This window comes from Crinia signifera, chromosome 6 (genome assembly GCF_055691185.1).
Source record: "Crinia signifera chromosome 6, ASM5569118v1, whole genome shotgun sequence".
Classification (NCBI taxonomy): Eukaryota; Metazoa; Chordata; class Amphibia; order Anura; family Myobatrachidae; genus Crinia; species Crinia signifera.
In genome coordinates, this window is record NC_139222.1 from 254,126,578 (window position 1) to 254,141,481 (window position 14,904).

The 14,904-nt window shown below is 43.4% G+C and overlaps 1 protein-coding gene across 1 annotated transcript in view; it reads left to right on the forward strand.

Moving 5' to 3' along the window:
• Positions 1-14,904, forward strand: part of PDE6C (phosphodiesterase 6C) — a 90,709-nt gene that overhangs the window by 53,429 nt on the left and 22,376 nt on the right. Inside the window, exons 5-12 of the mRNA XM_083149366.1 lie at positions 3,230-3,304; positions 4,839-4,903; positions 5,005-5,071; positions 7,112-7,159; positions 7,893-8,042; positions 9,048-9,191; positions 9,275-9,340; positions 10,721-10,867. Coding sequence (XP_083005492.1) covers positions 3,230-3,304; positions 4,839-4,903; positions 5,005-5,071; positions 7,112-7,159; positions 7,893-8,042; positions 9,048-9,191; positions 9,275-9,340; positions 10,721-10,867 — 762 coding nt within the window. The remainder of the gene's footprint in view (positions 1-3,229; positions 3,305-4,838; positions 4,904-5,004; positions 5,072-7,111; positions 7,160-7,892; positions 8,043-9,047; positions 9,192-9,274; positions 9,341-10,720; positions 10,868-14,904) is intronic.

Genomic DNA, 14,904 nt, shown 5'->3' on the forward strand with positions numbered 1-14,904 from the left:
CGGCGTGAAAAGTGCGAGGAAGTGCGATATAGGGCGATTTTTGGTCATGAAAAAGTGCGATTTTTGGTCATGAAAAGGTGCGATTTTGGTGAAATGTGCGATTTTGTCATTAAAAAAAAAAAATGGCGTGAGGTCCCCCCTCCTGTACATAACCAGCCCCGGGCTCATTGAGCCGGACCTGGTTCCAAAAATACGGGGGACAAAAAGAGTAGGGGTCCCCCGTATTACTGAAACCAGCCCCGGACTCTTGGACCGGTCCTGGTTCCAAAAATACAGGGGACAAAAAATCTGGGGGTCCCCCGTATTTTGAAACCAGCACCGGGCGCCAACAGCCCGCAGTGTCATGCCACAGCCTGGGGACACTTTTTACACAAGGTCCCCCGGCCGTACCATGAGCACCGTGGCTGGTCAGCCTTGGACGGGGTACCTGGAGGAGTGGGGACCCCCCCAATAAAGGGGTCCCCCCCAGGCTTCACCCGTCCAGGGCTGAAGCCCGGGGCTGTCACCGGCGTCCCTGGCCATTGGATGCCGGCCTGATAGGGTTAAATTCACATTCCTAACATTGCTTAATACAGGAGAACTACAAGTGCCAGCAGACCTCCCCCGCATGCTGGGACTTGGAGAGCCACAAGTCCCAGCATGCGGGGCCTTAATAGGCCCGCTGGGACTTGTAGTCCACCTGTAAAAAGAATGTTAAAATAAAACACACACACAGAAAAGTAAAACTTTATTACATACACACACACACATCTCACTTTTACACCAATATACATACCGATCCAGGATCCAGCGCTGGTCTCCCTTCTGCAGCAGAGCCGGCAACCCCCGCACTGACAGCGGGGACAACCAGCTTTCTCCGATGCAGCTAACAGCTTCTGTCGCGTTGTCCCAGCGCGACACAGGCTGAGAGCATGATTGGGCGATGCATCTCCATGGAGACGCATAGCTCAGCCCTGTTTGGCTGAGCTATGCGTCTCCATGGAGACGCATAAGCCGAAGATGCTCTCAGCCTCTGTTGCGCTGGGACAACGCGACAGAAGCTGTTAGCTGCATCGGAGAAAGCCGGTTGTCCCCGCTGTCAGTGCGGGGGTAGCCGGCTCTCTGCTGCAGAAGGGAGACCAGCGCTGGATCCTGGATCCGTATGTATATTGGTGTAAAAGTGAGATGTGTGTGTGTGTGTGTGTTTAATAAAGTTTTACTTTTCTGTGTGTGTGTTTTATTTTAACATACTTTTTACAGGTGGACTACAAGTCCCAGCGGGCCCATTAATGCCCCACATGCTGGGACTTGTGGTTCTCCAAGTTCCAGCATGCGGGGGAGGTCTGCTGGCACTTCTCCTGTATTAAGCAATGTTAGGAATGTGAATTTAACCCTATCAGGCCGGCGTCCAATGGCCAGGGACGCCGGTGACAGCCCCGGGCTTCAGCCCTGGATGGGTGAAGCCTGGGGGGGGACCCCTTTATTGGTCGGGTCCCCACTCCTCCAGGTACCCCGTCCAAGGCTGACCAGCCACGGTGCTCATGGTACGGCCGGGGGACCTTGTGTAAAAAGTGTCCCCCGGCTGTGGCATGACACTGTGGGCTGTTGGAGCCCGATGCTGGTTTCAAAATACGGGGGACCCCCAGATTTTTTGTCCCCCATATTTTAGGAACCAGGACCGGTCCAAGAATCCGGGGCTGGTTTCAGAAATACGGGGGACCCCTACGCTTTTTGTCCCCCGTATTTTTGGAACCAGGTCCGGCTCAATGGGCCCGGGGCTGCTTATGTACAGGAGGGGGGACCCCACGCGATTTTTTTTATTTTTACACATATTTTACCAAAGAACCATACACAGATCACAATGATCTGTGCATGGTTCTGACAAAATCGCCATGTTTCGGACAAAATCGCCAGTCAGGATCAGGTCTATTTTTTTTTTGATGTTTAGACCATTTTTTTTTGGCGATTTCCAAATTCGCATCTCATTAAATATGCAAATTGTATATTTTTCAATGGGGAAAACATCCGGATGTGAATTCCGGAGTTAAAAAAATCGCACTTTCAGAAAGTGCGATTTCGCGGCAAATCCCGCATTTTTTGCCGATTTTCGCATCTCATTAATTATGCGAATTTGGGAAAAAGTGCGAAAACGGCAGTTTTTGCGATAAAAATCGCCAAAAACCCAACATCGACCTCTAATAAATGTCACCCATTATCATTTTAGGTGCATTTTACTAGGGATTAATCACCTACATTACTGAGTATCAAAAATGATTACAAGAGTGTACAGTCGGCCAACTCCCTCTCCTCTGGTGCTCGCATCTCACCATTTACCCCTACCACAGTCAGAAGATATAAATATCAGTATTATTATTAATGCTGTACCTAAAAGCAAAGTGTACTCTCCCAACAGTGGAAGAGAAGCGGCTGGCAGCAGCAATACGGAACAAATTTATTAGTAAAAAATTTAATTTACACACAATGCAACCCTAACTTCACAATTTGGCTAATTTGATTAGTCCTTATGTGTGCAAAAATTACATTCCACTTAGTATTTAAATAAATAGAAGGTAGATTAGAAAGCGCTCAAGGTCTAAAATATGAATGTACAGTACATTCATTTAATAAGATATAAACAACAAGACACATATAGTATAGACAATAATTGAATACTAAATTAATAAATGAAAAAATAAAATAAAATGTAAATAAAAAACAAAAAACACAATCTGGTCAGTAGTTAACTCTGGTATATAGTCCGCATTTAGTGAATTGAAAGGAGCATTGCCTGCTTTATTATATAGTATTTAAATAGTTTATTTTCTACAAATAATGCAACAAAATGCTAAAATATCTTAAAAACATTAGCGCTATATTTATGTTTATATCTATATTAAGGCAGCTAAGAAATACATCAAATACATATATATATATATATATATATATATATATATATATATATATATATATATGAGTTATAACATTATTTTTTCAGTTGCACAGATGTAAAATGGAGGTGGATTTACTAATGATACTTTTTTTAGTAGAACAATTTAGTTTTTGTTGTTTTAGGTATTTTATGTACGGGGTGAGAGTGGCACCATTTCATGTGAGCAGAATATGTACATCTACATCTGATAAGGACCATAAAGTCAATATAAAAGCTTCATAAATGTCTTATTCTTGTATTCTTATTGTTTTTGTCTTTTTCTTGTATGTCTCATTTTTACATGTTCTTCTGGCTGTGTAGGAGTTCTATGAAGAATGGCCAATTAAACTAGGAGAAGTACCACCTTATAAAGGACCAAAGACCCCCGATGGAAGGGTTTGTAAGAGCTTTATGTTATAAATGTATATTTTTCTACTTCATATGCAGAAAACACTAATAACAACCGCTTCCTGCCCTTGACTTTCTTAACACATACTTATAGTTAACGTAAAGTGGAGGCAGCCATTTTGTTGTGGTCTGAATGGATAAAAAGTCAAACAATTCTGGAAGATAATGATATTTCATTGTATAATAAATTCACAATACAATATGTATGTAGCGTTTTAAATGTATATTTTGTTTATATAGAACAGTGATTAGGGCAGCATACCCCTACATACATTTGTGGCCAATGCATACTGTATAGTACCATGAAGAAGTACTGTATTTTGTTTTGTTGGTAAATTACAGTATATCGTTTCTTGTGTTCTTAATTACACATAGAACAGTACTCAATAGACTCGTTCACCTCTGCAGTCATTTACTTACATTATAAGGGATAAAAGATTGTATTACTCTAATGAATGTGGAAATTCAGCATACAGGAAAAAGCCTGGAAAGGACACACTGCATGGCACTTCAGGGGTGGGGACAGACAGTCATGTCATTAGACTTGGTCCCCAATTTGGGAATATGCCAGTAATGCATGCACCTTCGGGGAGGGGGCGGGGCTAAATTATGTGATTACCAACACTGGAATTCACCGGTTGATCTCCCCATCCTGCTGGCTTTACTACGAAGCAACCGGGGTTGTGGGGGAGCTAATTACTATTCTGAGGCTGCGCAGGAATACCCAAAATATCTTGAGTCTCCCACAACTTCTGGGAGGGTAGGCAAAAATAAGATATATTCCGTAATCTTTTTTACAGAGGCTAATTCTGAGTTAGGAGCAAAGCAAACAAACAGCAAGTAACTGCACGTGGTGCCTGAAAAGGGGATGATGCATATTTTAAAAGGAGCATGGCCTTATGGGGAACCCCATTTTCTTCGCTCAAGGGGTGTGGCCAGCATCCCCGGAGATGCTGGCTGACCCCGCAGACGGAGCTGACTTCAGTGGCGTCTTGCATGTGGGTATCATTCCTTTTGGGGGTGACACCTTGGTGCTGGTCATACCCCCTGCACCTGAATAGTGATGCCATTGCACCTTGGGGAAACCATGTTACACTGCAGGTGAAGTAGATTTATAATATGCCAAGAGATTTAGATTTGAGAGAGGTTCCGCCTATTATTTGTGGCCTACACGCAAAAGCATTCAGTATTTACCCTACATACAAAAAAATATATAATTGTATTGACACCCCTTGCACTGCATCAGGGATTGTTCCAGATGCAAAACTACTTGTGTTTTTTAATCAGGCCCTAGTGAATTTTCTACAACTCTATACTTGATTAATTAGGCTGTGAGAATTATTATTGGGATTGCAGTCATTTTCACATTTTGAGATGTCAGATTAATATCATAGTGATATGACAAATAGCAAAGACGTGGGTTTCAAAAATTTGTGCTATTTTTATTGAATTTAATGTAATGTTAATTCACATTGATGGTCAGGAGTATAAATTCACAATTGTTTTTTCTTTTTTTGCTCAGGAAATTAATTTTTACAAGATTATTGATTATCTTTTGCATGGAAAAGAAGAGATTAAAGTTATCCCGTAAGAGAATATAACATTAACAATAGCAATATAGTGATAAAGCGATAGTGGTTGTTTAAATATACCTGCAGGGTAACTTGTGTTATGTTCTGCAATTAAAGTACACCACCTGAGGATCACTGGTCTCTTGTCAGCGGGCTGCCAACATATGTTGCTGAGAATGGAATGGTAAGTAAATTTTTCCTTTGTTTTACATATAAAAGGAAAATGCCAAGAAAGTACTGTGCTATTCACTTATATTGCACCCATGATACGTCATGATAGAGGGTGTGACTTATATGAAATATGGGCGTTTGGTCTTATCTAGGTGGGTCTCAAAGGATCCAGGGTGGAGTCAATGTTGATTGGTGCTACAGCTAATTTTGTTCCAATTTTGGCATTTACTATGTTGTAAGGTAAACAAAGTGGAATTTGGTGGGACTAAGCCTATTTTCTTGAGGATGCAGCCCATCAATTCAGTAGGAGCTAGTAAAATCACTAACTGAAAAATAACACATCATTTGTCTTTTATTATTTATTAAATTGCGTGTAACATTCTATTGATAATCTAATGCTACCCATACACTTATGCGATCGGATTCAATGCAACATCCAAGTGCGATGAACATCGAATCCGATCATATCTTATGGTGCAAAACTTGCCCCATTTCAGCACCCGATGTCGCATGCCATCTTGTGATGGCACATCGGGTCCTGGAAGAGCGCGGGCAGAGGGTGGTGGAGTAGCATAGTGCTAGAAGTAGCGCTAGTAGGCAGCAGGGGGCTAGGGCAGCAGCAGAATTGTGTAAAACACTAGGCGGGCCTCTGATTGTCTGAGAGAGCTCAGCCAATCAGAGGACTAGCCAGTGTTTTAAACAATTCTGCCACCACTGCTGACCCCTGCTGTCCCCTAGTGCTACTTCTAGCGCTATGCTACTCCATTAGCCTCTGCCCTCCTCTTCCACAGCGCTCAGAGGTCCCTCCGGCCCCATCTACACAAACCCCACGCTGCCAAAAGTGTTCCCTCCACCCCGCACCAGCGGATTGCATTAGAGTGACCGCATGTGGTTTTTAATTGCTCTTGCAATTCGATATGTCCAGCACATACTATCTATTGATGCAACATTTGACTGGCGGGCCCGAGCATCGCGTCGAATGGTCCCTGTGGCCAGATGTGGTCAAAATCAAATGATTGCATGCAATATCTCACAAGTGTATGGGTAGCATAAGTGTTGCTTGAAGTAATATCCTCAAAAAGATGAGCTTTTGGGGTGTGGCAGAACTGGAGTTAAGAAACACTGTTATACGTTGTTCTAACAGTTATTGTCAGCATTTAGTATAAAGGGAAGAGCCATGTGTTTGGCATGGGTTAGAAAGTGGTGGCACTACCATGAATGCAGGAAGTGTGGCTGCTTATAGGGTGGAAGTTGCACCCATGGCAGTTCCACAATTATTTGTTACACAATGTAGACATTTTTTTTCTTTATTTTATGGCCAAAGCTAACAATTATTGTTAGTAATGAAGACAGTTGCACTGACATTGCTGAAGCTACAGTGGTATTGCCAGCTCCCTAGCTAAGTTCTTCTATGGGACCTGTGGATGCACTCTTTCACCCCTGGTTATAAATACCAATGGGGCACACCAGCATACTGTACATGCCCAAAATCTATGGTATTTATACAGTTGTCTAAAAATGTATAATACTATGTGAAGGGCTTCATATAGCCTAGTGTCATTACCTGACAACAGGCAAGTTATATTTACAGTTGTATCTGATGCTGTAGAATAAGTGATTTTGCACACTTACCCAGTGATTTTCACCCTTTTTCAACTAGAGGCACACTAAACAAGATATTAAAATTGCCAAGGCACACCACCCCACAGGGGAAAAAAAAAACTCATTGTCCCCCATATGAAAAAAAAAAAAAAAAACTGGTCTTCACATGTAACAAAAATAAAATACATTGGCCCTAACATGAACATAAGAGTGAATAACAGTTGAACTGGTGGTGGCTGTAAAATGGTGTGGACATCTCTAGATCTGGTGGCACACTTGAGAACATCTCAAGGCACATTGGTGCGCCATGACACAGTGGTTGAAAAATGCTGCACTAACCTAATGCACTGAATTTAAGACCAAGGAACTTTTTATAGATAAAAGTAGCAGATCAGTATGTTCATGTTAAGCCTATTTGTCTGTAATTAATATAGTCTTCTTCTCACTTCAGATTTGTAACATGATGAATGCAGCAGCAGATGACTACTTCAAATTTCAGGTGAAGTTCACTTTACTTATTTAGACTTAAATTTCCACTAATTGTCCTTGTTTTAAAATTGATTTGTTAGTAAAGGGTTCCAGCATATGCTGGGTCACATCAGTGCCCCAGCGCTCTGTCCTGCTCCCTCCAATCCCCCCCAGTCTTTCCTGCTCTGACCCCTCTCTACCCACTGCTCTGCTCCACCCTCTGATATTCTACCATGTCCCCCTCCATCCCACCCCCATATAACTATTACATAGATCATTTTTTAGTTTATTCCAAATTCATTTTGCAGAATTAAATTTTTCGGTACTTGTGTAGTTTCACAGCACCCGATATTTCGGATGCTATATCGGCCGATACTTCGGATGCGATATCGGCCGATATATTGGATGCGATCCGAATCGAGTTTTGACCTGTTCATAACCCCACTATCCACTACGCATGGAGTTGATTTTATATAGTGTGGCGAGCGCAGTAATCCGCGTCCGCTCGCCACGCTTCGGGCCACCACACTATATAAGATCAACTCCATGCATAGTGGATAGCGGGGTTATGAACAGGTCAAATTCGGATCGCATCGATATATTGGCCGATATTGCATCCGATATATCGGGCGCCGTGAAACTACACAAGTACCGTTTGCTATTATGTTATTAATAGATCACACATCCTACTTTTCTTGATTTGTACCGCTCTGAAGAATATGTTTGTTGTTCGGCAGTGCATCATCTTTGTTTACTTATTGTAGAAAGAGCCAGTGGACGAGTCGGGATGGGCTATCAAAAATGTGCTGTCTCTGCCAATTGTAAACAAGAAAGAAGAGATTGTGGGCGTGGCTACATTTTACAATAGAAAAGACGGGAAGCCATTTGATGAATATGATGAGCAAATCACAGAAGTAAGTAAATATATATGGCAGTAAATTAAATGAATTGTGATACCATGCTTTACTGCAACTCAGAAGCATCACTCACTTCTCTGCTCTTCTTGCACAGGATTCTAGTTCTGAGCATTTGCTATGACTGCATTACCTCCTATGACTCTGTTGCAGAGCTCTTGCAAACTTTGCCATTCCCTTAGCCCCAACTTAAGGTGCCCATACACGTTACAATTATTGGATACAATATCGCATCTCATTGCATCTCGGTTTTGCAATGAGATGAGATCTAGTACAAAAAGTATGTGCAGCACATACTTTTTGTACTAGATCTCATCTCATCGCAAAACTGAGATGTAATGAGATGCGATATTGTATACAATATTTTATACAATAATTGTAATGTGTATGGGCACCTTTAGAGTGATCAAGGCCAACACTGGCCTTGACCATTCTTCTCCAATCTCAATCTTGGCTTGTAACTTTAATGATCTTACTTTCTCATTATTTTAGTGCCTACCTATACCACTGTGAGCCCCACTTAGCAGGAACGCTCAGCACAAAGCATCACAGTGTGCTGAGCCGGTGTCCTGCTATGTGCTGAGCATTCATCGGGTCGCCCCGTGTATGGGTATTTACAGTACAAGACAATGTAGGAGAAGTACATAGTATATATACATTATTGCATCAGCTGACATGACACTGACAGCGTCAGAGGGTCCTGATTAACCCTCTCTACCCTAACCTTAATCACAGCCTAGCTCTGCCCTAACCCTTATCATAGCCTAACTTTCATCACAACCTAACTCAAAGTCTACCCTAACCATACCTCTACCCTAACCTAGTCACAGTCTATCCCTAACTGTACCCTAATCGTAATCACAGCCTAGCACTAACCCTAACCGATCCTTAACCCTAAAATCATGTGTCACCATTCTGGCTGTCAACATTGTATTGTTGCTCAGAACCCTGTGTTGGGGTTGCCTTGCACCAGCAGTGCTTGGCAGTGACTTTGTCTTGTTACAGGCCCTGACACAGTTCCTTGGGTGGTCCGTTCTAAACACTGACACCTATGAGAAAATGAATAAACTGGAGAACAGGAAGGATATTGCCCAAGAGATGCTGATGAACCAATTGAGATGTAACCCTACAGAACTGCAGAGTATTTTGGTAAGTGTCTTCAGGTTACTTTATATTTTGTTACGAAAACACAGCTAAAGGCCATTACCGTAACCACATTTTTTTTTTTATAGAAAACAAAAGAAAAGTTAAATAAAAATGTAGAAGACTGTGAAGAAAAAGAACTGCTGAAGTTATTGGTAAGTATTGATACAGGAGATCACTAGATCCACTGATCCTTATCTAGGTATCTTTGGGGCAGATGTATTAAGCCTGGCACCAGCCAATCAGATCCTAACTGTCATATTTCAAACACAGCTGATTGGCTGGTGCATTAACTCTTCCAAGTTATCTCCACTTTATCTCCAGTTTATCTCTTCTCCAGGCTTAATACATCTGCCCCAGTATCCCTTATCCTCAATAGCTTATGATCAGTTGACCGTTATTTACTTTTAGGGGATATATTTAAAGCTTCCGAGATAAATATAATGGAGGTCTTTCAATGCAACTAATTAGAAACTACCTATAATTTATCTAGCATAGACTACAAAATAACAATTGACTGGTTGCTATGGGTATCTTCTAAGTTTATACATTCACCTCTTTGTGTTCAGTCATATAATGACCAAGCCAATAGGTTCCACTTCCAATGTAGTTTGGTTACTTGACCTGTGTAGAATGATTATATAAATTAGCCAGCAATGGATGTGGCCAAATTAAAAATTGATCCCATAATTTATTTCTTTACACCTTCCAACAGTATTATTTTCAGATAATTTTGGAAATGTGGATAAGACACACTGGGGGAGATTCAGCAAGGCAGAGATAGGTATAGTGGCATCACAAGGGTGTGCGAGGGGCGCGAGATGCACCCAGGGGTGACACAAAAATGGCAGTTCCTACACAGTGATAGGAGCCAAGTGCTCTGCTAAAACATTAGATGCAGCAGAGGTAAAGTACCAACAGGGCCCAATTAAGGGTTCCAGCCGCTGTAGGCTAAAACCGAAGCGGTGTCCCGGCCTCAGTGACAATCCCAGCAAGCACTGTTGCTCCCACAGTTCCCAGTGGAGATCTCAGGAGACCTTGCTCGACCCTAACTCCAGCGGCACCAAGATGTGCTCCCATCCCAAAACAATGTATTGTGCAGACGCTGTGTCTCCCCAGCACCTAGCGCTAATCAGCCTATTGGTTAGTCAGGCCCTGAGTACCAACCAATCAGCAACTGTCATGTTACAGATTGTGTTTGAAAATGACAGGAGCTGTTTGGATGCTATATTATCTCCCTCCACATTATCTCTTTACAAGCGTTGATAAATCTCTTCCACTGTATCTTCTGTAACTTGGAGATACTGCAATGCTTTGACAGAGAACCACAGGCTCATGAAATAAACAAAATTATTTGGGTGTATCACCTGCTATTTAATGCATTGCTTCTGCCTTTCTGTTATTTTTCTTAATAGTTTTGTCAATTGGCCATTATAAGTAGTGAGAAACCTCAGCAAATCAGACCCATCCGTTAGGAGTCTAGATCCGACTAACAAGATACATATGCTCAGAAATGTTTATCTTCCTTTGAACAGACAGAGGAGCTGCCAGACCCAGCGGCGTATGAGCTGTATGAATTCCACTTCAGTGACCTGCCAGTGTCCGAACACGAGCTCATAAAAAGCGGGATAAGACTGTTTGTGGAACTAAAAGCTGTTGAGAAGTTTAAGGTTCCTGTAGAGGTAAATAGTCATCTCCAGATATTGTCTTTGCTTATTTATGTCCAACCACAGACACATGATAGAATTAGTTAAAGTTTGTGGGTTAAATTTACTAAGATGCAGGGTCAGATTAAGGTCTCAGGGAGCTCTGGGCAAGAAAATTATGGGGCAACCCCTCGCCTTGGACACAGGGTGATCAGGCAGGGAGAGCGGGGTAGGTCCCCCCGGAGACAGTGTGACAAGAGAGCAGGGCAGTGGGGAGATGCCGGGCTGGCAGGTGAGTGGGAGAACATGGCATCTATCCCCCAGCACTGCTGCAAGGCTTCCAACGCTGCGGTGGAAGAGCAGTGGCGGGGTTCCTGCAGTGGTTGGGAACCCCGCCGCTGACTGTCCAGCCACCGCAGGGACCCCCTGCCTGCCCCACGCTACCTGGACCTCAGGGACGCGCTGCCTCGACCCCGCTGCCTGCCACCCACAACCCACTTGGATTGTGGGGGCCCCGGAACGACCACCCCTTGGTGGATCCGCCACTGCTAAGATGGGAGTTCTATTGAAAATGAGATGTTGACCGAAGCAACCAATCAGATTTTATCTATTATCTTCTAGAAGGTACTAAAAAAATAAGTAGTAGAATCCGATTGGTTGCTATAAACAACATCCCATCTTCAATAGGACTCCCATCTTAGTAAATGTTCCCCTATCTCTCATGCTGGTGTTGTTAGATGAGAACCTCACAAATAAGACCTCTACATGGGCAAATGTATCAGCTTAAGAAGCCTGCTAGAAACTGAAAACACTTGCCGAGAATGGGGCGCGCGTGCATGTGAGACACTCGCGTGTCCTATTCTGGGCAAACAGCACACCGAGATGGGTCGCTGCGGCACGAAGGAAGCAAAAATAACCACGGCTCCATCTGTAGGGGCGGCATAGGTTACACTTGTGTAAGGGCACTGCTGTATGCACATCTCATTATGCTACATTAGGTAAACACAGATTTGCGCTACAGTATGAATAACACTGGTTAACACCCACCTCCTTCCCTGGGAGACTGCTCTTTTCACAGAGAAGGAGGTTGACGTGAATGTAAAGAGCTGATACAGCATTCAGTCGGTCTGAGTGGGGGAAGGCACTATAGAGAAAGCAGGAGTACTGTACAGTGTGTTAATGAGTTCAGTACTACAGTATGCTGTGGATCGTGCGTATTGAGATGCGCGGAAAGTTATTTATGGAAACAGGTTATTTTGTATGTGCATAGTTATAGTAAGTATAAGTTCCGGAAATGTTTCAATAAAAAACAACAAAAAAATGTCACTCTAAGAATCACACCCAGGTCTCTAAGCATGGAGAGCGGCACACTTATCCACTAGCCTACGATGCCTGGTGCTAGTGACCCATGGTCTGAGTCTATGTAAAGAGTGATCACATGCCATCGGTTATACTTACTGTATGCTACATCGACTACGGCAGCCATGTCCAAACTGTGGCCCTCCAGCTGTTGTGAAACTACACATCCCAGCATGCCTTGCCATAGATTCAGCACTCCCTAATAGCAAAAGTGTGGCAAGGCATGATGGGACTTGTACAGAGCCGGCCCTAGCCTAAATGATGCCCTAGGCAAGATTTTGTCTGTTGCCCCCTAGCACCGCCACTAGTTCCGCCTCTGACCCTGCTCCCCTTTCCCAGCACCATCAACCCTCATCATAGCAGTCATCATTTTGGTGCTCCTACCTGCATTATTTTAAATAGAAACAGTGCACACAATCGGTGCGCAGCCCAAACAGGGGTGTATTCTTGCTGGGAAGGGGCATGGCCACACAATAGTACCTCCAATTCAAATTATGCCACACAGTAGTGCAACTTTATTCACATTATATCATGCGATGGTGTCCCTTATTCACGTTACATCACACAGTAGCACCACTTTACCTTATATACATTACTCCTCACATTATTCACATTATACCCTAAGAAAAAAATCCTGAGAAAATATTGTATTTTAAGCACCTCCATTGTCACACTGCAACTCAGCACAAAGCAGTGTGTGCTGGGCAGAGGAGAAGAACTGCAGCTGCTGCTGTCACTTAAGGGGAGGGACTCCGGGGCCCCCACTGGGCCCTTCCATCAGACTTTGGCCTGGGTAATTTGTACCCCCTACCCCTTTCTCTCGGCACCCCTGATAATACCACACAGTAATGCGCCTTACACATGACACACATTATTAATGTCCTTATAACCATAATGCCCCTACACAATATGCCAACCTTTATTAATGCCCTTCATACACATAATGACACACATAATGTCCCTTACACATATGTTGCACATTATTAATGCCCTTATACACATGACACACATAACGCCTGTTACACATATGTTGCACATTATTAATGCACATAATGCCCCTTACACATATGCCGAACACTACTGCACAACCAACCCACCTGCAGACAGCACTCGCACAGCCGCTAACACTGTGTCCTCTGCCTCTGCTTGAATACAGATTTTTCCTCATACATCTTGACTCAATAGGCCATGCAGCTCCTGGCCAGTTCTGCTAACGTTGGGTGCATTTTTTGCTGAAAATTCGTCTTATTTGCATCGTTATGACCAGCACACACAATGAGCTTCTAATGATTAAAATGATATGTGGCATGCCTATATTCTGTGAGCGACTGTAGCTGTACCTGCATACGGAATGCTATGTTACAGTTATTTTCATGAATACACTATTTCATATGCAGGTACAGCCTCACTCACACACAGAATATAGGCATGCTGCATATCAATTTAATCAGCAGAAGCTGCTGATGCCCCTAGGCATTCCAAATGCCCTAGGCAATTGCCTAGTTGGCCTATGCCTAAGGCCGGCCCTGGACTTGTAGTTTCACAACAGCTGAAGGGCCATAGTTTGGACATGCCTGGACCACAGGAACTGCAGGATGCTATGTTTATGAAATGATTTGCCTAGGGGACCCTGAACACTTCACCTGACCACTATACATTACACAGCCCAAATTAGCAGATGATAATTTCCCTGCATTTCTACCTATTTAATCTTACTACATTTCACCCTCTGTCAAAAGTGCTGGATAACGGAACCCACACATTTTTGGTCTGATCTGCCAATCAAAATGCAGGTTGTCGGACTTCGATGATCATAGAGCTGTCAGGGGACTTGGGAAATTCTATATGTTCAAAATCTCAGACTTGCAGATTTTGAATATTTTTTGTCCGCTATCGGCAAATCAGGAATTTCCAACATGTCAGATTTTACAAATAACCAGACATACAGGGAATAGCAAATTCCTGTGACCTATCACCTATAAATGGGGCAGATGTATTAAGCCTTAAAAAGACATAAATGTGAGGGTGATAAAGAGAGATAAACGTCCATCCAATCAGCTCCTTACTGACATTCTTCTAACCCAGCCTGTAACATGACAGGTAGGAGCTGATTGGCTGGACGTTTATCTCTCTTTATCACCCGGTACTTTATCTCGTTTTAAGCAGGGTTGCCGACTTTCAAATTCTCCTCTCCGGGAGAAGCCCGGAGAGGAGACTTTCATTACTCGTTCGGGGGCGGGGCTTGACAGTGACGTCATTAAGCCCCGTCCCCATTACGGGAAATAGTCTAAATCACTGATCTCCATGGAGGGGGCAGAGCTAAAATGACACAAGTGTTTCCTTTTAGCTCCGCCCCCTCCTCTGAGACCTGAAGATTGCGGCATTTAAATGCCGCGATCGGGGGGCTCAGTGGGGGTCCCCCTGATTCCGGGAGGGTTGCCCACCCTTCCGGGGGGCCGGGAGGGTCCCGATTTTCGGGAGACTTCCGGTAATTCCGGGAGGGTCGGCAACCCTGGTTTTAAGGCTTAATACATCTGCCCCAATATGTCTGCGCTGCACACATAACTGTCAGTAAATAAATAAACGGTTTACTGAACTGCAATAGTGAGATCAGGTACATACGCAGTCTCTGTAGAGTGTGGGACAAGATAAGATAATCAGTTAAGGGCATTTACTAGACAAGTGCGTGCACCAATAATGTGTTGAATGTTTTA